We start from the raw sequence: 24348 nt of genomic DNA, 5'->3' as shown, positions 1-24348 counted from the left end.
ACTTTTTGATTGCTTTTTATTACATTTTTTCTTGGAGACAGGGTGACCAAAAAAAGCGCATTTCTGACGTTCTTTTTTTTTTACCTGAAAATGTTCACCTTGCGGGGTAAATTATGCATTACTTTGATAGATCAGACTTTTACGGACTCAGCAATACCAAATACGTATTTTTGCTTTATTATTTAGATTCTTCTATTGTAAATATGGCCAAAGGGTTTTTTTCTTTAACTTTTACTACTTTTTTTTTTTTTAATAATTAGTAAAACTTTATTGTTTTTATTTTTACATTTTCTTTGAGTGGACCACCACTAGCGATGCTTTGATCGCTCCTGGCGTATGATGTAATGCTATAGCATTACATCATACTGCATTCTGACAGGCAGTCTACCAAGTCATCCCACAGGAATGGCTTAATAGGCATACTGCCGAGAAAGCCCTGGGGCCTTTCAAAAGGCCTCCGGCTGCCATGACAACCGCACAGCTCCCCTGACATCACTACAGGGGGCCTGTATGGAACACCCCAACATTGTTCGGGGGATTTAAATGCCTCTGTCAGAATTGACAGCGGCATTTAAAGGGCTAACAGCCCCGATCGGCTGTTGCTCGCTGGTGTCGGCTGTATTAAACAGCTGATACCTGCAATGTATGGAGGGAGAAAGCGGCGCTATCTCCCTTCATAACGTCCTGCCATTGCAGGACGTAAAAACACTATGGGGCCATCACTAACTAGACAACCCCTTTAAGGCAAACTGGACTGCCCTGATTGGTTGAACATTTATATTTTACTTTGTAAGTTGTATATTTTTCCTATTAACACATTTTTATTTGTATGGTTGTGAAAAGTGTACAGAGTTATTATGTTCTTATTATTAGGTTAGCCAGTCATTACTCCCAGTGTGTTGAGACTATGACCCCGAGACGTGACATAACACATAGGAATTATCATATGGCCTCTTAATATAGATTAGTTTTACAAAACCGCGATGCATACTGTACTTCATCAAAAAGACTTGAGGTCAGTAACAGCCATGGCCACTAATCTTCTGGACTGAAACTATGTTACGCCATATCTTTAATCATGAGTAATTAACATATTACATAATATTAGTTTATTTTATTTTTAACTAGCGTACCCGTCGCGCGTTGCTGCGAAGACAGACAGACATACATACATTCATTTTTATATATCTAGATGACGGCAGCAGCGACCACTGAGGTTTTGTAGGCCGCTGCTTCCCCCTTGCAGGCTGAATAAAATAGCCGTTGTGTGGAACATCCAATTTATCCGGCTGCTGTGGCTTCTTGGGAAGATAGCCTAGTACATGTTTGCCCACTTCCAACTCCAATGGAGACTGACTGTAAATGGCTGGCGTGCTCTAGTATTTATGGTTCCAAGCTGTACGTGTCATTGCATACAGTCTATCTATCTATCTATCTATCTATGACATCAGGAAATGAGAGAATTAGATTCCGTACGTAAAATTTGAACGCTAATTCTTTGGCGCTTTGAATTGAATAATCGAGTTGGGACCCATTAACTTTTCCTATTTATGACATAATCAATGCTCGTGCCAAATTTCAAGTTTCTATGACATTGGGAAATGAGAGAATTAAATTCCGTACATAAAATTTGGACGCTAATTCTTTTGCGCTTAGAATTGAATAATCGAGTTGGGATGAGACATAAGGCCTTGCCCATAAGCATTCCCCAACCTCCAAGAACTGAACCTACCTACCTGAATGAGATTTTGTAGGCCGCTGCTTCCCCCTTGCGGGCTGAATAAAATAGCCGTTGGGTGGAACATACAATTTATCCGGCTGCTGTGGCTTCTTAGGAAGATATCCTAGTACTTGTTTACCCACTTCCAACTCCAATGGTAATTGGCTGGTGTGCTCTAGTGGTTCCAAGCTGTGCGTGTCATAATAGAGCCTTAATGACATCACAATGCAGCTTATGAGAACATGTTGGGGCATGTTCGCGCGTTGCTGCGAAGACAGACATACATACATACTACGTTTTTATATATCTAGATGACGGCAGCAGCGACCACTGAGGTTTACCGCTGGGGTATGTCACTCTTATTACTAATGGGGGGAGTGTCACTATTATTACTGCTGTGGGATGTCACTATTATCGCTGGGGTGAAGGTGTCACTATTACCGCTGGGGTATGTGTACATGTGGCAGAAATGGGCAGGGCTCTTTCAGAATAGACCGGGTGCAGATTTTGACTGCTTTTTAGATGCGGAAATGCTGCAGAATTTTCCACAGAAATCTCCGCTGAGGACATTCTGCAGTATTTCCGCGTCCAAAAAGCAGTCAGAATCTGCACCCGGTCTATTCTGAAACAGCCTTGTCCTTTTTAAAACGACGGGGGTAAAATCATACGTTGTGATAAGCCCCGCCCCCTGACGTGTTGGCACTTTGCGATACATAAGTGGGTTTTGGGTTGTAGTTTGGGCACTCGGTCCCTAAAAGGTTCGCCATCACTGGCCTAGTACATGTTTGCCCACTTCCAACTTCAATGGAGACTGACTGTAAATGGCTGGAGTGCTCTAGTATTTATGGTTTCAAGCTGTACGTGTCATTGCATACAGTCTATCTATCTATCTATCTATCTATCTATCTATCTATCAGGGTTATTGCATACAGTCTATTTATCTATCTATCTATCTATCTATCTATCTATGACATCAGGAAATGAGAGAATTAGATTTTGTAGGCCGCTGCTTCCCCCTTGCGGGCTGAATAAAATAGCCGTTGGGTGGAACATACAATTTATCCGGCTGCTGTGGCTTCTTAGGAAGATATCCTAGTACTTGTTTACCCACTTCCAACTCCAATGGTAATTGGCTGGCGTGCTCTAGTGGTTCCAAGCTGTACGTGTCATAATAGAGCCTTAATGACATCACAATGCAGCTTTATAGAACATGTTGGGGCATGTTCAAGGGCGTCCGATGTTGATGACATCAGTGATGACATCACAATAGCAGGTGGCTTACTTATTCGATCTACGTGGGGGGGGGGGGCGTAACTTTCGACGAAGCTCGCGCGCCATTTATCGTAGGATATTTGTACTATGCCTATAATCTTCCCAGGAGTGTACTCAACAACTTCCCAAAGTTTCATGGCGATCGGATGAATGGTGTAGTAGCGCATAAAGGACAAACACGCACGCACGCACACACGCACGCACGCACGCACGCAGACAGACATACATTCAATTTTATATATATAGATGACTATAATAAGTCCATCATATTTTCTTTCTCTGATTATATTTTTAATGACTATAATAAGTCCATCATATTCTCTGATTAGCTCAATTTACCAAGCTTAGTAAAATAGTGATGTCATACCAAACCTCGAAAAAGTTGTGGTTGGTGGTCCAACAGTCACAAGTTTACTTTTTCATGTCATTCTTAAATCATGAAACATCAGTGGATAAAATAAATCACAGCAAATACACAATTATCAGGCCATTGTTTGTGTAGGTTACATGCTTGGTATTCACATCACATATATAAACATCTCTGTAAGCAGCATAACCATTTGTGCAGCTACAAGACAGCATGTTGTGGCTTCTGTCTGTCCGTCCTGCGATGCTGTAGGAAATGGAACGTACAAATTCCTAGTCCCTTGTCTTGTCTTACCATCTGTGTACTCTGCCACCTCCATTAGGTAATAAGTGCTGTGCATTACTCTAGTTGATGTGAATACTGTATCCAGCTACACCCCTCATGTACTCTAAAATGATGATCATGAAATTCATTTATGTACTTTTTATACACTACCTGAATCAATTTAGTGGCAATTGACCAAGACATTGAGCAATGAGTTTAGAAAATAGAAGACTGAGGGGCGACCTGATTACTATGTATAGATATATCAGGGGACAATACAGAGATCTCTCCCATCTATTTATACCCAGGACTGTGACTGTAACAAGGGGGCATTCTCTATGTCTAGAGGAAAGAAGGCTTCTACACCAACATAGAAGTGGGTTCTTTACTGTAAGAGCAGTGAGACTATGGAACTCTCTGCCTGAGGATGTGGTGATGGTGAATTTGATATGAGTACAAGAGCGAGCCCGACGTCTTTCTTACAATATTACCTGTTATAGTCACTAATTACTGATTCTAATTACGAATTACTAATTCTGATTGCCAGACTTGGAGTCTGGAAGGATTTTTTTTCTCTTAAATGAGGAAAATTGGCTTCTACCTCATTGGGTTTCTTTTTTTTTTTTTGCTCTCCTCTGGATCAACATTGGTGAGTTCATAGGCTGAACTGGATGGACATATGTAGTTTTTCAACATAAAATACTATGTTACTATGAGAATACAGCAGCTAAACATGTAGAGGTAACCATAGTTACATGTATGCAAGGCTGAAAAAAATACAAATGTCCACCTAGTTCAGCCTGTTTCCACCCCCTCATCCCCACCCCCCTTGTTGATCCAGAGGAAGGCAAAAAAAACAAAAACCCAATGACACAGATGCCAATTTACTGCATTTGGTGGAAACAATTCCTTCCCGACTCCATAATGGCAGTCAGAATAATCCATGGATCAATTTTAGAAAGTTCTACCTGACTCCAAGACCCGGATCAACAACGCCTCTGGTTATTTAATGTCTATGTCCTGCAATGCCGTAGCACTCTAAAAAGACGTCTTGTCATAAGTCACAGTTTTATGTAAACTAACAACTTTGTTGACGATTGTGAGGTTGAAAATGTTTTAGTCATCTAGCCTGAAATCTGGCATGGCTTCTCTTTCAGTATACTGTATCACAATAGGCTATACAAGCAGTAGCCAGTGAGTGCATCACAGCTGTGCTCACCACCTCTATTGACTTAGACTGTATTGACTTTGGTTAGATGGGTCAGTACAATCTTTAATGGGTATTCTAGTTACTCAAAGTTTCTGTCAAATGGCAGGGACTTTCTTTTTCTTAATATTTAGCACTTAGAATCGCATTGCAAACCAAAAGCAGAACAGCGATTAGTGGGGATGCACACAGAAAAGGACAGAACTGGGAATTGTGGTAAATGTAGTTTCAAGCTGCTTATCAGCAGGGATGTGGTGGCCATCTTGGAAAATAGCAATATAGGGAAACATCGGAAATGTAGGCTAGGGTAAGAACGTAATGGCTTCATGATTTATACCCATAACCAGCTGTGCATAAACATGACACAGATATCTATTAGTAGCTTTACAACTGGAATAGGTCTTTAACATAGTCTTTCCTTATATTGCCACTGGATTTCAATATTGATGACCTATCCTCAGGGTAGGTTATTAATATCTCATTGGTGGGGGTCCACTGCTTACAATCTCTGCTGTTTCGCTGATTGAAGAGTCCAAGTGAGCTAGTCACATGGCCTGAGAGCCAGTCAGTCCCATTCATAGTACCAGGCACAGCCACTATGAAGTGTATAGCTCTGTGTCTTGTACGCAGCGCAGTTGTAGCAGCGCTCACCTGAGCGCCGCAGCCTCTTCAGACAGTTGATCATAGAGGGTCCTGAGCGTTCGCACCTACAAAAAGGATATTAGTAGCCTATCTTGAGGAGAGCTTATCTGTATTGAATTTCCAGAAAAACCCTTTAATGGGGCAGATCTAAGACTCAAGTTAAGACTTAAAGGGGTTGTCCCGCGCCGAAAGGTTTTTTTTGTTTTATTCAATAGGCCCCCCGTTCGGCGCGAGACAAACCCAATGCATGGGTTAAAAAAAACAAAACGTTTAGTACTTACCCGAATCCCCGCGCTGCGGCGACTTCTTACTTACCTTACCAAGATGGCCGCCGGGATCTTCACCCACGATGCACCGCGGGTCTTCTCCCATGGTGCACCGTGGGCTCTGTGCAGTCCATTGCCGATTCCAGCCTCCTGATTGGCTGGAATCGGCACACGTGACGGGGCGGAGCTACGAGGACCAGCTCTCCGGCACGAGCGGCCCCATTCACCAGGGAGAAGACCCGACTGCGCAAGCGCGTCTAATCGGGTGATTAGATGCTGAAATTAGACGGCACCGTGGAGACGAGGACGCTAGCAACGGAACAGGTAAGTGAATAACTTCTGTATGGCTCATAATTAATGCACGATGTACATTACAAAGTGCATTAATATGGCCATACAGAAGTGTATAACCCCACTTGCTTTCTCGGGACAACCCCTTTAATGACCAACCATATGTGTTATCATGTTCTGGGTGTCTGGGCTTTAATCTACAGGGCTGTAAAAACACGCCAGCTCTGTAGACTAAAGCCCCTGGGTCTGCGTCAGTAACAGCTCCCTGCTATTGGCTACCCAAGGTTTGTATCCATGAGGGGAGATGAAATTACTTAACCAAGGCCCTGAATTTGTCCCGCGACTGGATTATTATCCTCGGACATTTCTCTTGTTTCTGCACATGTGCCCGTCGGCAAAATGGCAGATGCAAGTACAGAAGCTTGGGAGGGCCTGAGAAATTTAAAATCTTCTTGCTCCTGGTTACTAGAAGTAGCCGAGAGCCTGGAGCAGTGACTGGGGGCAGCGGTGAGTGAATTAATCAAATGTATTGGATTACACAATTCCGCTCACAATAGCAAGTTGGAATTACGTAATCCATTCACAGAAATCAGGAGGAAGCATGTTCTATTTTACCGTGGATATCCATGACATAGAGCCCAATTATGCTCTATGGTCGCGGATATACCTGCAGCCCATACGCAATTACATTCTGTATTAGCTGCAGGTACACGCAGAATATATAAATAAACAAATCAAAAAAAGGCATATTGCCCATGACCACCTGCGTAAGTACGTAGTTATGCACAGTTTATTACGCGGCTGTACGCAGGGCAACGGTTGGGCTCACAGCTGGGATCCGCTGCAAGCCTCCGTAAGCAGATTCCACATACAGCCGTGTGAGCCCGGCATTATTCAGATCGCTGCCTGTAATGCCTGCGTCATTTAAAAGAAGTTGCAGGGAATGCTCACTTTCCTGCAGTTCAAGGGGAGCTTGTTGAGTGCCTTCTGTATGAGACCACTGCACCTCAGCAAGATTACAAAGCCTCACAGGGCGCCACTTTTTACACCCCATCCCTGTCACTGAGGTCAAGAAATAATCCCCCCAAAAGGTTTTGAGTCTGAGCAAGTATGAGGGGAGGAGAAGGGATACCCAGTTTTATTGTCCCATGTGCCCATCCCAACCAGGCCTTCCTAATTTCCCCTGTTTTGAGACACACCACACAGTTTTACATTATTACTTTTATCTAAGATTTAGGGAATGCCAAAAAAAGGCGGGGTATTCTTTTTAGGGAGTCAATTTTTTTTTTCTGCACAAGTGAGAAAGCCCTGAAAGCCAAAGGGTGTTCCCTCCATTGCAGGCCTAGCTATGTGTCCTGTAAGCAGATTAGGGCTACAATGGGTATGTTTCTGAACGGAGGACAAACAGGGGTATCTATTTTTGGGGTGTAAGTCTTCATTCATTTGTGTGCTGTACAAAAAAAAACCTGTTTTTAAAATGACACAATTGCCAAAAAAATGAAAATCTTTTTTCCCCTTCTGCTTTGCTTAGATTTATTCAAAAACTGTTGGGTCAAAATGCACAGTACACCCGTAGATGAAGTCGTTAAGGGGTCTAGTTTTCAAAATGGAGTCATTTGTGGGGGTTCTCTATTGTTTGGACACTCAAGGGCTGTACAAGTGGGCAATGGAGCCTAAAACACCTTCAAGCAAAATATCTGTTCTGAAAGCCACCAGCTGCTCCTTTTGGTTTGGGCCCCGTTGTGCATAGAGTCATAAAATTAGGGCCACAATGGGTATGTTTTTGAACATGGGACAAACAAAGGGATCCATTTTGGGGTGCAGATCTTCATTTTCATGTGCACTATATAGAAAAAAACCCTGTCTTTACCCCCTTGACGCCACAGGGTGTAAGTGTACATCCTGGCAGAGGGGTACTTAATTCAACAGGACGTACATGTATAGGACAGATCCTGCACTATCCAGCAGCAGGAGTCTGCTATTACCGATAGCCGGCCTCCTGCTGCATAGCGGGGCTGCATCAGAATAGCGATCCCCGCTGTTAACCCCTTGCATGCTGCGATATATGTAGATCACGCCGTGTAAAGGACTCACAGAGGGAGGGTGCTCCCTCTGTGACGTCATCAAACCCCCGTGATGTAATCGCAGAGGGCCGGCGGGCAGCCATGGCAACAGGATGCCAGCTACAGGCGTCCTGCTTTGCCATTGCCTATGAGAGCCTATTACTAGCGATAAGGCATTGCAGGACAGAAGTCCTGCAATGATTTATCATAGCGATCATTGGTGTGATTGTACAAGTCCCTATACAGGGACATAAAAAGTGTAAAAATAAGATAAACAATAGTGTAAGAAAGATGTTTAAAAAAGAAAACACTTTTTTGTGCTTTTTCCACTATTGGTATACAAAAAAAAGTAGAAAAGCTAAAATCCCACATATTTGGTATTGTCTATCAGTAACAACTCGAACAGCAGATTGAACACACTTTTTATCCTGCACGGCAAAAAGCGTAAAATAAGAACCCTAAAAAACTGCGGCAAAATGCTTATTTTGTTTCATTTTGCTTCCCAAAAAACACAATAAAAGTGATTTAAAAAGCCGTATGTACCATAAAAACTACATCTCGTCACGCAAAAAACAAGCCCTCACAGAGCTCCGGCTATGGAAAAATAAAAGTGATAGTACTTTGAATGCAACGATTTAGAAAGAAATAATTTCCAAAAAAAAAAGGATTTTTATTGCGGAAAAGTGGAAAAACCTAAAAAATAAAAAAAAATCTTGGTATCGTTGTAATCGTTCCGACTTGCAGAAAACATGTATTGTGTCATTTATGCTGCATTATTAGTGCTGTTAGAAAAACCAAAAAACAATGGCAGAATTGATGTGTTTTCTCTTCCTGCTATCATAAAAAAAATAATTAAAATTTTACAATATAGCCTATGTACCCAAAAATGGCACCAATAAAAACTGGCTTTTGAAAAGTGGAGATGAAAAGCCCCAAAAAATTATTGCTTCCTTATGCCCAAAACAGGCCATGTCCTTAAGGGAGCAAATCGACATATTTGCAAAAAATATGAAATTTTATTTTTTTTTCTCCTCCAAATTGCATGATCTCCTGAAACAAAAACTGTGCGGTCAAAATACTCTTGGCACACCTCAGTGTATATTATGGGGTGTATTTTTTTAAATGGGGTCATTTGTGTGGGTAGCTATCTTTCTGACACCTATGAGCCTTTCCAGTCTTGGCTTTGTGTAGGAAAACAAAATGTTCCTCAAAATCATAATAACCAATGTTAAATTTGTACATCTCTTAAATAGTTTAAAAGAATCTAAAGTTTTTCAAATCTGCTTCCAGAATAATGTAAATAGATGGAAATATATCTTATCAAAAATGTGTTCAGTATGTTTGCATATATTTGACATATTGCAGTTAAAAAATGTCGGAAGAAAATGCCAATTGTTTCAAAATTCTCCCAATTTTGGCGCTTTTAATAAATACACACAAATTCTATCAGTCTGTTTTTACCACCTAAATGAAGTACAATATGTGGTGAAAAAGCAAGGTCAAAATTACTTGGATATGTAAAACCTTTACAGAGTTATTCTATGTTAAAGTGACACATGTCCGATTTCCAAAATTTGGCCTTGTCATTAAAGCGCAAATAGGCTTCGTCACTAAGGGGTTAAGATCAAGTTGTCTTAAAGAAAAACTGTTTCTTGCCCATAGTAACCATTCACAGTGCAGCTTTAATTTCATCTTCAACTCTTGAAATGAAAGCTGCCGTGATTGGTTGCTACGGTATAATAATGGTATTCTAATAAATAAAAAAATGCTTTGTCTTGTTTTCTAAGGCATAAGGCATTCCGAACTCTTCAAGAAGCCATCAAGTGCAACTTTGAGCATTGGCAGATTTGGGAGAACTTTCTGTTAACCAGCACAGATGTGGGAGAGTTTGCAGAAGCGATTAAAGCTTACCATAGACTAATGGACCTTCGAGACAAATATAAAGATGTGCAGGTGGGTAATTTTTCACATATTACATTAGGTAATTGCCGTTTATGAGATTTCCTCTTGTAATATTTAAAGTAGCTCAAAACAGAAGTTCAATTGCTATAAGATGTTGTATAATATCTTAATTGTTCCTTAGTAGTTTTTCTTGGAAAAGATCTAATAATTTCAGTTTTTTTATGTTGAAAAAAAAATCTGTACTGTAGGTCCCTTTTTGCCCCACTTGAGATGTCCTCAGTGTACACTCACAGCTAACAGCAATTGTTATTTTCACAATACAATAACAACCCAGACTATTATGGAGCAACAACATGGTGACACCCCTTTATGATCGTTCCTTAAGAAAGATCAAGAAAGTTGAATTGCACAAATTTAGCCAGATCACTATTGAATAGCTATAATTTGTAAGCAGTTGAGTGGTAATGGCCACATTTGATATATAAGAGTTAGTACAATATTTTACAAATGTTCAACAAATGACTACTATCAATTAATACATTGGCCCCTTAGTGACTGGCCTAGCGTATTTTTACATCCTTTATCGCTAGGCCATGTATAAAGATAGATCGCGCAACGATCTTCCTCCATACTTCGCGGGTGCCGGCTGTACACCCAATGACAGCAGCTCCGATAAGCTGTGCGACTCATCGGAGTGGTTAACCCTTTAAACGCCCTGAACAATGTTCGGGGGTCCTCTACAGCCCCCGCGATGAGGTCGCAGGGAGCCGTGTGGGTGTTATGGCAGCTGGGGGCCTTCTGAAAGGTCTCAGGCCTGTCATAGCAGAATGCCTATCAAGCCATGCCTCTGGGGTGGCTTGATACACTGCCTGCCTGATTGCAGTATGATCAATCAATGCATCGCAAGTTGGGACTAAAAAAATAAAGTAAAAAATAAAATCAATAAAGTTTTCCTAATCATAAAAAAGTAATAAAAGTTTAACCAAAATATCACTGCATCTGTAAAAATAGATCTTTAAAAGTAGCGCATTATTTACCCCACACGGTGAACGTCGTCCAAAAAAAAAAAAAATTAAGCACGCCAGAAATGTGCTTTTTTGGTCAAAAAGTCATATGTATTCCAAAATGGTATCAATGTAAACTACAGGACATCCCACAAAACTGAGCCCTCTTACAAGTGAGTCGATGGAAAAATGAAAAAGCTATTGCGCGCAGATGATGGTGACAGAAAATAATTTAATAAAACTAAATATCCTTGAAAAAAATACATTAAAAGTACATCAAAAAGAAAAAATATAAGTTTGGTATTGACGTAATCATACTGACTCATAGAATAAGACCCATGTCATTTTCATTGCAGTTTTGCAGTTTAGAAACAAGACGCACCGAAAGATGGCGGAATTTCATTTCTTTTTCTATTTCTCTCCCCTCTTTTTAAAAGTTTTTGAGTAAAAACTAATAATATAGTACATCAAATAGTACCACTGAAAAATACAACTCGTCCCACAAAAAACAAGCCCCCGTACAGCTTCTTCGATGGATAAATGAAAGAGTTATGATTTTTTTAAAAGAGGTGAGGAAAAAATAAAAATGGGGAAAAAACCTTGGTCACTCAGGTTAAGGTTCAAGCTCCATAAGCATACAGCGCTTGGTTCTTGGTTTTAATCCCGGATGATGGTAAATATACAGCGCATGATTTAAAGTTTGTGCAATCTAACAGGAGCAGACTGCTGGAACCGGTGGAGATAGCAGAGGCGGTTTTTAATTTTTTGCCTTCTCCTTTACAAGTATGTAGCACTCAATGAGGGCTATGCAGAGAATACAGGAAGCAGCAGTGGCATTTTCTGCATGTGATAGAGACCCTTGGCTTATCAGAGCTGCAGGGTCTTAGCAGATCTCTGACAAGTGACTACTTTCCGGCCAAGGGGTGTTTTTCCCTGTAACTGGGACTCCTATGGATGTTCCAGTTACAGTGGAAAAGTGTGAAATAACTGTGAATGTTCCCCAGAGGTCTTATGACATTACCGGGGACATAGATGTTTTAAAATAAAAAAAAAGTTACCAAAATGGGTTTTAAAAAAATAACAGAATAAGATTTTTAAAAATGTGTCTTATCTATGTATCTATCCATCCATCCATCCCTCTCTTATATCTCTCTATCGATCTATCAGTATCTCATATCTCTCTATCAAGCTCGCTCTCATATCTCTATTTATTTTTAAAAAATTACCCACTGCCGATGCTAACCTAAACTGTTGCCATATTCATCCTGTAATCCAAGATTATACAAATTATAGATCAAAACGTCTTGAACTAATTGGTGAACCGATTCCTGTACTTTACTTTAATGTAAATATAATAATTAATAAAATAAAGGACTATAGATTTAAAAAATCATTTTTTTCTTACTTTTTGGACACATTACCTTTTAATAAAATTGTAAAAAATGAAAAAAAGAATTCAGTGAAAAGGGTATTAAAAAATAGCCCTATATGTGATGGGGGTAAAAAAACAGCAAAAGTAATCGTGGTAGGCTGGGAAAAGAAATAGGACCATAAAACCATTGCATGGGTAAAATTGCTAAAAAGTATCTGGTTCTTAAGAACTGAAACACCCTGGTCCTTATGGGATTAAACAAAACCATTGAGGTGCACACTGTAATGGGGCTAGGCATATTGTCGTCATGTGTACAGTGCCCCCATAATATGAATCAAGTGATAGCAGCTCCAAACTTGTATCACACCAGAGAAAAATAGAGCAAGTCACTGTATGAAAAACTAATGGTTAGTTAATAGAGATGAGCGAGTATACTCGCTAAGGGCAATTACTCGATCGAGCATTGCCCTTAGCGAGTACCTGCCCGCTCGGGAGCAAAGATTTGGCTGCCGGCAGCGGGCAGGGAGCTGCGGAGGAGAGCAGGGTGGTACGGAGGGGAGATCTCTCTCTCCCCCTCGCTCCCCCCTGCTGACTGACGCAACTCACCTGTCACCCACGCCGGCAGGCGAACCTTTTCTCCAGAGCGGGGAGATACTCGCTAAGGACAATGCTCGATCGAGCAATTGCCCTTAGCGAGTATACTCGCTCATCTCTACTAGTTAATGAATAATAAAAAAACATAGACATATGAAGGAGAATTTTACTAGTACCATCACCATCCATAGAGCAGGAAAAGGATGACACTATAATGGCAACTCACAGTATGCATTATAGTTATCATAAGTAACACAACCGTCACAATCACCAGTGTTCATCACAAAAAGCCTACCTATGGGAAGAACAACCTCCCCAACACACGTTTCACACCTTGTTTTTTGTGGGTAACAGTTCCTAGGCCTAAATACACTATTGAAAACATCATGTGATCCCTCAAGATGGCGTCACAATCAGACAACGCTGCGCAAATATATATATATATATCTCAAGGAGTCTTTCTCCTGTTAATCACTTTTGTGCATATTGGGATTTGCTAATTATGAAGCATACCATTGGCATATTTGTGTCATCCTTTCCCTGCTCCATGGGTGTTGATGTTACTAGTATCTGTAATTCTCCTTGATGTGGTGTCTATCTAAGTTTGTTTTTTATTATTTATTAATAAAACATTAATTTTTTTAGCCAGTGTTTGCTCTATTTTATTCTGGTGTGAAATTCCAACCTTCGGGTTATTATCTAACCCTTACAATTAAAGGGTATGTCTACTTTTGTTACTATTTTTATCTCCTCTTCCATTAGATGTACAATGAAAATACAAACGATCAAATTTGGTCTTGATGACAAATATCCTGCTGCTTGTATATAGAGCAGTTGTGCAGACCTATGTGTCTCCATGTTTGCAGACTACAAACAATCCAGTGTATAATCTAATTATGCGGTTTCAACCTGCCTTCCGATGCTTGTAACTGCAGGTGCAGCTCTTGCTTGTAATTGCCGGCTGCGGTCCCATTGATGTCCAGTGAAAGCTGTGCCTGCAATCACAAGCACCAGCCACTATTCAGGGGTCGGCGCAACAGCTTCCACTCCAACCCTGGTGTATCCTGGCACTTATAGCCGGCTCTGCCTGGAAAACCTCTTTAGGGTGCAGGCAGACAAGCACATTTTTTTTTATGCGTATGTACAGCCGCAGGAAAAAAATTGCACATTGCATGTAGAAAAAGTCACATGACCAAGTGCATTTGCACTCATGTGTCCTATCTTTTGCAGGTGCGTTTTTTTTTTTGTTTGTTTTTTTTTAGCCCATGTAAAAATTGATAATGACTGCTTTCCTTAGAAAGCATTGGTTTTATTCTAGCTGATTTTAAATTGTACATACGCTAAAAAAAATTGCTCATCTGACTGCACACTTAAGGGTTACTTTGCTTATTAAAAAGAAATGTTCTTAAATATGGTAGAACATGAAGAAACTTACATTTGTTGAAGGCGTGTAAGACATCTAAGACTGGAAAAAAGAATGCAATTTTACAAATTTTCTTGATTAAAAATGCACTACAGTTTTGTGTATACAGCTCGGCACTGGAAAACCCCTTTAATTCACTTTAAGATGTCTGTTAGAATAAGACTCCAGTCCTGCATGGTAAGAATGCTGTCTCATTAACCCATAAAATATTCAGCTATGTATTGATTGATGCAGACTAGTTTTTATTTAAGCGTCCCATAAATTATTGATCACTATTTGATATGGCTTATTATTCATGCAGAAAAAGTGGAGCCTTTTTATTAGTGTAATTACTCACGGAGTTTATAATTATTGCTTTGTTGCCATTGGATTCTAATACCCAGTGCTCTACTTGATATATAATCTTTAGTCCTGAAGGCTGACCATGGAGACTACAGCTGCCGGCGCATTGTTAGTTCAATGGTAGAATCCGTTATCTTGCCTTATCTATATAGATTTAGCATATCTATAGAAAGGCCCATAGGTGTTTGACCATGAAAGACACAGGATAAGTGATAAATGTCTGATTGCTAGGATCCCCACTGATCATCAGAACTCGAGTCCAAATGAGCTTTTATATAAAAGAGTTCATCTTTCAATAGACAACCCCTTTCATAAACATTGTATTAAAAATTTCTGCAGTTTTCACTCTTGCCTCTGAGCCTCATAAGCTGACATAAGCTTTCTATTCTGTAGAGAAAACTATTCAGCAGTCATCTCATTATCACAGGTAGGATTACAATGAAAAGCAACACTTATGTATAGATAACACTGGATCCACCATTCACAATAGGTGATGGTCATAGCTCACCTCCTCCTCCTCCCTGCAAAATGGCATCTGCAGAGATCACAGAGCATGCCTAGAACACTCACCCATAGATGTCAATGAATATCTCCAGACTTATGGCTCTATGATCCATGTGACTGCTGCACAAGGTATTGTACATCTCTAAATGTTACCAGCAGTTCAGACAAGATGGCTGCCCCCATAGTAATGTACAGAAAATAGAATAAATAGTATAAAAATATCTAAAATTGGAAAATAAACTAACAAATTTGAATAAAAGAATATTTATTAGTATCTTATTTCAATTCATAAAAAACATTGATATATATTCTCTTTCAGTTAAAAGAGATGTCCAACTTAATTTTTTATATAGTTCTCCCATTTGCCCATATCTATATAAAAGCAATATACTTGTCATGGCACTGCACAACCATAAGGGCTCACTCACACAAGCGCATGTGGCCCGTGTATTACAAGCTGCTAAAAGCCTATTGGGAGAATTCTTTTTTTTTTTTACGTTGCGGCCTCCTCTCTATGGGCGAACCGGACACAATGGAAAAGCATGTGGCAAAGCAAAACCCGTGGCTACGTGCCGCGGGTTTTGAAGCTGTGCTTATTGCGCAGAAATCTTGCTTTTTTTTCACTGCGGCAAAATCACGAGATTTCCACAGTGAAACTGTTCCATGGGCACCCAGCATTGCATTATCGCTCACTTTCACTAGTTTAAACAATTTTTTTTGAGCAATGATCATTCCCTCTAAAAGCACCTTAAGGCCCTTTTACACGCAACGATTATTGCTTAAACAACCGCCCGACTGACTGAATTGCTGACATTTTTTGATTAAATTACGCATACAGATAATGGCTTTAATCATCTGCATTTTCCTCCATGAGTTCGCTCAGCTGGGCGTGTGCTTATGCGATCGTTAGCACATTAACACACGTCCAACTGAGCAAGCATCTGGCTGGCAGATTTCATTGTTCTCCTCCTGGCAGAGTAAACACTGTACTAATTATGTATGCAAAACAAGCACAAGGAGTATACTGTTAAAAAAGTCTTTTGTACATCCAAGGGATGGTTTTTATGCCTGCTTAAAAAAAACCGCTAAATGACAATTGAAGGAATAGCGCACGACTGCCCGTGTTTACATGTAATGATTATCGCTCAGTTTTGGCTGTTTGAACGCATTTTGAGCAATAATCGTAGTGTGTAAAAGGGCCTTTGGGCCATAATACTACTTTATTTCTAAAACTCTAACGTATTCTACAGTGCATTACAATTGGGAAATGGCAAACAAATAAAATGAAAGGAAAAAAAACACATGAACAAACAATGTGACAAAAGGAAAGAGGACCCTGCCCAAGAGTTAACGGGCTACAGTAAATGACTTAATACAACAGGAAGATTTGTAATTCATCCTTCAGTCAGCTAGACAAAGCATTATTAATATGCCTCAGGCCCAAACTGCACTTCTTGCTCATTTTCTATAGGTACTGAAGATTTTGGTCAAAGCAGTGGTGGAAGGACTTGAGGATCATCAAGGAGACTCCACAAGTAACCAAAAGACTAAATTACAAGAGCTGTTTGGAAGGATAACAGCCCGGGATTCTAGTGATGCTGAAATTTGGAAGGCATATGCCCAGCTCTATGGCAATGGGGAAAGTGAAAAAGCTGAAGAGAATGAAAAGGTGATATTCAGTGTTACGTGTATACTTCCCATTTACTTTACATTAATATTACTTTTCTCTGTCTAGTGAAATCCTTTTTCCAGGGCTCACCACTGGCAAGGTCCCATTTTTTGTGTAGTCCGGACTACAGAATTGGGGCTTAGTGGTGGTTAGTGCACATGTCTGAAGGATCTGCATTATGACATTAATGATCGTTTTCCACACTGATCTCCATGACAAGTTTTTGAGTGATCCGTATTCTGTACGTAGAATTGTTCTGATTAGCTGTAATTGCTCAGTAACATGGATTATATTTGACCGTCTAGACTATTTTTTTTCAGAAGTACACATAATTCTTTCTCAGTTGAGCCTATACATTTAAACATCTGTCGTACAGCTGTAGTACGCAATTTCTTTTCAACTCTGCTCTAGTTGTCATATATTTTTCATAGGTCGTGTGATGCATAAAAGCTGAAATTCATTAAAAACACAAATATAAGAGTTTTAATCAAAGTACTGATCTAGGTAATGCTATATTGTAATCAGGACATCTGCTTGTTGTAAGGAATATTTTTGCTAAATTTAATACAGACTTAGAAAATGTTTTACGTTAGGTCTAGCCAAAAAGTTTGTGGGAATGAGTTGTGTGGTGTTTTTGGGCTCTGTATATTTAGTCTTTTATGATTTCCTAGTAATGCTGAAATACTGGCCACCCAAAATGCTCATCAGTGGGTTGGAACATACCTTCCTATCTGTACCGCTCTGTGAGATAGCAACACCAACTCAAGCCTGCAGTGATCAGCTGACCTCATATTAAAGGGAATCAATCATCAGTTTTGAACACACTAAACTACTAAAACCACTAAATAGGTCCTAAGGAATCAAGTTAAGTCATACCTATATTGTCATTTATATTTTTGGGCCAACAGAAAAAATAATTAAGTTTTAATCACCTCTGTGTTATATGTGAATGAGTTGCCAAGTTTCCTCTGGGCTTACCGAAACAGTGAAATGTCCTGGTTTTGGCTGTGAATCCCCCCCAACCCCTCCCCTCCCATCTGCTGTTGATTGAACGCTCCGGTGGTCTCTAGAATCATACCCCTCTCTAACCAGCAGGAGATCCCTAGAGCTGTCAACCAAGATGGGAAGGATTCAGAGTAGGGCTACACGATACGTTTGGTTGCAGTGTTGCATTGCAGCATTGCATCTAATGAATATCAATGGTGTTGTGTTGCAACCTAATGCAACTGCAACAATAGTTGTGAAATCTAAAACTGTTGGATTGTTGATCCAGATCAAAAAGTCACATGTAACTTTGGCACCATAGAATTCAATGTAGGTTGCATGCAACCATGGTTTGGCTGCAATTTGGCTATTTTAAATAGCTAAATTGCAGCTCTAAAACAGTCACACAACAGCAAGTCACATCGATTTTTTTTTTGATTTTTTTTTTTTTTCCTTTGGTTGCACAACTAGTCACACTGTAGCCCTAGCCTAACAGCTCAGAAGCCAGGACACTATTTTGATTTAGGAACGCCCACTGGACACGTCATTAGGATAGAGCACTTGAATGATTACATTTTTTTCTCTTATCACAGTAGCATCCTCAGGGCCTACTTAGTGGTGTTTGCACATTGGTGTGCACAAACGAGCTGGCAGATTCCCTTTAATATAACATCAGCTGAACACTGCAGGTCTGGGTTGCTGATGACTACTTATTTTTTCTACAGTGGAAGTGTAGTATTCAATTATGGCCATTCAAATTAATTACTATTCAGAAGTGGGTCCTAAGTGTGCAGGGTGGTATGTGTTATCCAGAAAAGAGTTGTGAGGGCCGCTACTTGTATAAAGAAAAATCATTTTTTTATGTAAATCACTATAGATGATGCCTTGTTAGAAACTACTAGTAATTATTAGGAAATTATAGTGAATCAGCTATAGTAGTATATTGCGCCACACATCTATGCTACATGCACGTCACAAACACAGCACTGCTACATACATTATTCATCCCATACAACAGGGATCAGAAGAAGTACAGCATTGGAGATGAAGGACCTGTGATGATGTCACCGTCATACTCCGCCCCTGATCACATGATGGTGACGCTCATCTCAAGTGAATGACTTACACGCTCCGCCCCTTATCACATAACAGTGATGTCATCAAAGGTCCTTCATCGCCAGTAAGGGAGTTACATGCTTCACCCCTTATCACATGACTGTGACGTTATCAAAGTACCTGCATTTTTGTGCAGATTATGGGTGGACTACAAACCACCTGTGGCTTCAGTTGCTGTGGAATACTAATGAACACCTAGCTGGACAGCAGCCATGTGTGTACAGGACCTGTGATGATGTCACTGTCATGTAATTAGGGGCGGAGTATGTAGCTCCCTCACTGGGGAGGAAGGACCTTTGATGATGTCACTGTCATATGATCAGGGGCAGAGCATGTAAGTCACTTACAAACCCAGTCATGCACGGATGGACAGATCATCGTTAGTAGTTTGATATGTTATAATGTTGCATGCCATCTAAGTGTCTACTGATTTTTTTCCCCCTTACTTTAGGCTTTACTGTTCCTGACAAAGGCTCATAAATGTGGTACTCAGAAAAGTGGCTGGGAAAATAACATTTCAACCTTGAAGGAAATAATAAAAGGGGCAATTGACCTTGCTCATGGTAAGTTTGTGTTAAAATTGATGCAATTCTATTTAGTGTTTAAGTGTTTCTTTGTTGTTGAAGGGCCCAACTTGAAGATTATTTTCCTGTCTGGAATGGAAGTAATTTCATTCATCATGAATATAGATGCAGAATAGAAAGAAGGGGTGGAGCAAAACTGTATGGTAAGAGGGGCCCAAAGAGAATAAGGGCAGTATGGGTTGGAAGTGTACAAAATATTATAGAGAAACGTCCAACCAGATACTACCCCACCTAAGTGGGTGTTTGTAAATGGAGAGACAAAAAACAGGTGGCCTGGTGCAGCACTCCAGGAGCAATCAAATTATTAGAACAATTGCATTTAAATTCTCCTTTATTTGTTAATATAAGCAACCAGCATTGGAAAAGGCATTTTGGGGCAAAACCCCCTTCATGAGTTCAGCTGGGTTACATGCAACCGGGAAATCTAATAATTTAATTGCTCCTGGATCGCTGCGCCAAGCCACCAGTTTTTTTTTGTTTCTCCATTCATCTTAAATGGCAGTCTAAGGATTAGATTGTTTTATTGTGCGGTGATTGGTCCTGTCACTCAGTCAAGCCTAAGATGATTGTAGCGAAAGGGAATACCCCTGTTATCTTACTGAAAAGCCACAAGCTACTAGCTGGGTTAATCAGTCTCCATATTTTTAATCCTCGTGTGGTACCATGGAGTATATTTGACCCCAACCCCGTTCATTGCAGTCCTGCACTTTGAAACTGGTACCAGATAACGGTTAAAGTGCTTCTTAATGAACTCTTTTTAGGAATGACATTTCCGTCTTGTGATAATGGAAAAGGAACTTTAAAATGCCACTCCAGGAAAAAGCTAAAAAGTGCAACTTTTTCCGTAAAAAGATACCTACCACAATGCCAAAGTTACTTACTTTGTTCCTGCCATTCCAAAGATCCATGGGTGTCTTCTTGACCACAGCCAAATGTTGAGATCCTAAGCAGCAGTTTTCATACGACGTAGGAATCTATAGAGGTCCACACACACACTGAAGGGTGAAACCTTAAAAAATATCAGTTTTCTTAGCCAGAGTGGCTTATTACTGTTTTTTGTCCTGATTATCAGTGATTATGTAGGTATAATAAGTTGTAGGTTTATAATAACTAAAAAGCTTGTCACAGGTCTGTGATTTACTTCCCATTGACCTGGCAAATAATAGAAAACAAATTTAAAGGGAAATGTGATTTAAAAATTATTTTCATTCCCCATATGTCTTCTTATTGCGATTTGTCATTAGACCCATAAAATATGGAATGGTTTACAGAACTGCCTGCTATAACCGGGCTATAAATGTTGGTGATTTGTTGTAATGCACCATTGACCAGCTTAAATATTCAATAAATATCAAATTAAATTACCACTTGTTTTAGTTTTAAGAAGATGTATTATTATATTTCACTTTACGAGATAAATATTACTGGCATTTTATGGTCGTTGTATTTACAAATGCTAAAAAGCAAAGCTTTTTATCTGCATTATTTTTTACGGTCTTAGAATAATACATGACATAAGTCAACAGAATCACAGTAGAAATCCTGCAGAAAAGCTAACTAATGCAGAAAACCCCCACTTTACACAAATAGCATACAGTATCGTGATCAGTACAATGGTGGGAGTAATACAATAACAGACATGAGGTTCTGTATGTGGAACAGTCAAGCATAAAGCTACATAACCGGGTAAGAAAGAAAAATAAGCAGGGTGACCAAGCATCTAATAAAGAAGGCAAAGGAGAACAAGAACCAAGTAACATGGTAATACGAAGCCAGAGATTGCCTTAAAGGTCCTTTTTAATAAAAGGGATGTGATGGGAGAGCACTGGATCACACTATATGGATATCAAAAGGAAAAGTTTCATACCATATATAGGATGAGCGAAGGCTTCTTATCCTGACCAAATAAACCTGTCCACATGTAGTCAGCCATCCTCTAGATGCATCCAAGGTCGTATTGGGTGCAGGAATCAAAACATCTAGGGTATATCACTGGGATATGGCATTTAAGGGATTTTACAGAATAGAACTAGTAATAACCTGTCCTCAGGCTCCGTAGCTGATCATCAGGGTCCTCTGCCTAGGACCCCTACTGATCAGCTGATCTCCACGCAGCTGCTATAAAGTGTATTCAACATTACACTCTTGGATTACTCCCAGAGTAATCCATGACATTATAGAGTGAATCATGTGACCTGCTGGAGTGCAGAGTACTCATGCTCCAGCAGATGTAATCGAGCACCAACAGCTGGATCACACGTGACCAGAAGACTGAAGGAAATGTAACTTAGTTATTATGAATTATTTGACCATTAATAGCAGCAAGCTGAACATTATTGTCACTTTTTAAGTTAAAACAATCTGCTTTGAGGCAACAAAATACTTCTCCATTCTTCTATCATCAGTGTATACAGGCTTCTAAATAAGCAGCAGATAAAGGAATGGCTTGTGACTGCTACATCTGTGCTGCTTCTGCATATATTTCAATGCTGCACAACTATCTGTGCATGAGAAATGGGCTCAGAGCTATTACACTGAGTGCCACAATTTTGATACTCCGCTTTCCACCCTGCTTTTGGATGAAGCACACGTAGCACACTCTGAGTATACTCTGGAGTGTGCTCCAGTAATAATGAGCAGCCAGAGCATGTGCTCCAGAGATGCTCCCAGCAATGATGAAAAGATTCCATCAACGACAACTAAGAAAATTCTCGCTGATCATGCTATTGCTGCACGTTTACATTAGACAATGATTGTGAATTGTCACTCAATACAATAATATTTTACATGATATTTGAACCGCGAAAAAGGACTTGAATTTCATAAAACTGATGAAAATTACAATATCATAATTGTAATCTCCAGACCTGATACAACAGAGTAATAAATGACGCTGATAAGTCTACGTTGTGTAAAGCTTTCTTGCCTTATGCCGCCAGATTGTGCCTGACAAAGTGGATTTGCTGCTTGCTATATAATTAGATTGAGGAGCAGGAAAAGTACCCCATATGTTTTTGTTTTACTTACATGTTATATGATTGTCATCTTAAACAGATGTACTTGTAAAATGCCCCAAAGGCCTAAGCATACATCATGATTTTTAGTTCACATGCTCTAGCAGGGTTTGCCATAAAAGCAGCATTCAATTTATTTTTAATAACAGCCTCTTATGGGTATAAAGTGGCTCCATTAGTGTAAACGTGTCGCAGAGCTGAATTTGTCACATCATTTTCATTTTTGTGTAGTGATAATAGAGCGAGTTCAGCTGTGGTTCTTCGGAAAATAACAAACTTTGCTCGACTTTATCTGGATTTATGCGGGATATTTAATTTTTATATTTGTGCATAATGTAGCTTAAATTCAAATAAAAAGTATGATGAAGTATTGATACAAGCAGAGGTGTAGCGAAAGGCTCCTGGCCCTGGATGCAAAAAGTCCACATGTTTCTTGTGCGCCATTGGGTCTCTTATGAAGCCAATCAATGCATTGCTAGAATCTTAAAAGGTCAGGCAGAGGCTACATGTAGGGGGTCCCAATTCCCGATTCTGTAACAGGGCCCCCTAACCATCCATATCCCATTTATAATACTGGTATTTTCTTGTATGATAGAAGGACCCCCTAAGGCTCCAGGGCCCGGTAGCAACTGCTACCTCTGCACCAACTATAGCTATGCCCCTGGATACAAGCCATAATAGAAAGTTAGCGGAACCCAAAACAAGGACTTCAGTGTGACTGGTTTATACAGGAGCAGCAAAAATGTTGCAGGTTAAGAAGCACTTATGTCAACATTGCAATAATGTTTGGGATTTAGGTTATGGGGTTCCTTAGATCGAATAGATTCTAGCATATTGTTTTTGACAGAATAAATGGGCTCTAGGCAGTGCTTCAGGCACCTCATTACATTTAATTCCCTTACGAATCCAGATCCAATGACCTTACTTCATTCTAATACATGTTACATGTTAGTTAAGATTTTTGTAGTATAGATGGAAACCCTTAAATATTTGTTGTTTTATATACAAATTTAACCTTCGAGTGGAGTTTACATCAAAGAAATAGGCATTGGTTAACTTAAATTGTTGCCATTAATTTTGCTTTAAGAATGTCAAAAATACCTGAGGGGATTTTAGGCTTGAGGGCACCTCATAAAATATAGAGCGAGTGGCGCGCATGTGGTCTGCGTTAACCATACTTTACTAAGATGTAAGAAAGTGGAAAGACGAAACATTAAAAGTAACTCTAAGAGTTGCAATACAATTGATATTTTCCCTTGATTTGGCTGTTGACCCGCTGGAAAGGACAGAAATATGTTCATTGTTCTACAAATTAATTTGGGACATTCTTTTAATACACAGAAATACCGTATTATATTTCTGCAGTCCTGTGAAGACTACATTTTGGCTTAACATTTCAACAACATACACAATTCATGTTGAGTTGTCACCCAGCTGCATGCACTGTTTATATCTCTGTAAGGCAACCTGAATGCATTATATATATTCCCAGAAATCCTTCAGCTAATGAATATTCTGTGGGCCTCGCTTGGAGGACCCAAAGTGCCTATGAGAAGACTGCAAGCAGAGTTGACTTCCGACATTAAGAGATTCGCAATTCTATTCTTCACTAATGTATCACATTGGTACTGCTAAATATTTTTTCAATTATATGGTCATTGGAAATCATAAAAACCAATATTGTAATAGAATTGCCAAAAATATTCTAATATACAAAAATGTGATTTATGAATATGACCAATAATTGT

At 39.7% G+C, this 24348-nt stretch overlaps 1 protein-coding gene across 3 annotated transcripts in view; it reads left to right on the top strand.

Annotated features, from left to right (window-relative positions):
• TTC27 (tetratricopeptide repeat domain 27) overlaps positions 1-24348 on the top strand; it is a 383896-nt gene that overhangs the window by 335493 nt on the left and 24055 nt on the right. For all 3 annotated transcript variants that reach the window (XM_066595887.1, XM_066595886.1, XM_066595885.1), the window contains 3 exons: positions 9880-10045; positions 16705-16902; positions 19454-19565. In XM_066595887.1, coding sequence (XP_066451984.1) covers positions 9880-10045; positions 16705-16902; positions 19454-19565 — 476 coding nt within the window. The remainder of the gene's footprint in view (positions 1-9879; positions 10046-16704; positions 16903-19453; positions 19566-24348) is intronic.

Source organism: Eleutherodactylus coqui, chromosome 3, assembly GCF_035609145.1.
Source record: "Eleutherodactylus coqui strain aEleCoq1 chromosome 3, aEleCoq1.hap1, whole genome shotgun sequence".
Classification (NCBI taxonomy): Eukaryota; Metazoa; Chordata; class Amphibia; order Anura; family Eleutherodactylidae; genus Eleutherodactylus; species Eleutherodactylus coqui.
Note: the sequence above shows the minus strand (reverse complement) of the source record. Positions and strands in the feature narration are given on the sequence as shown.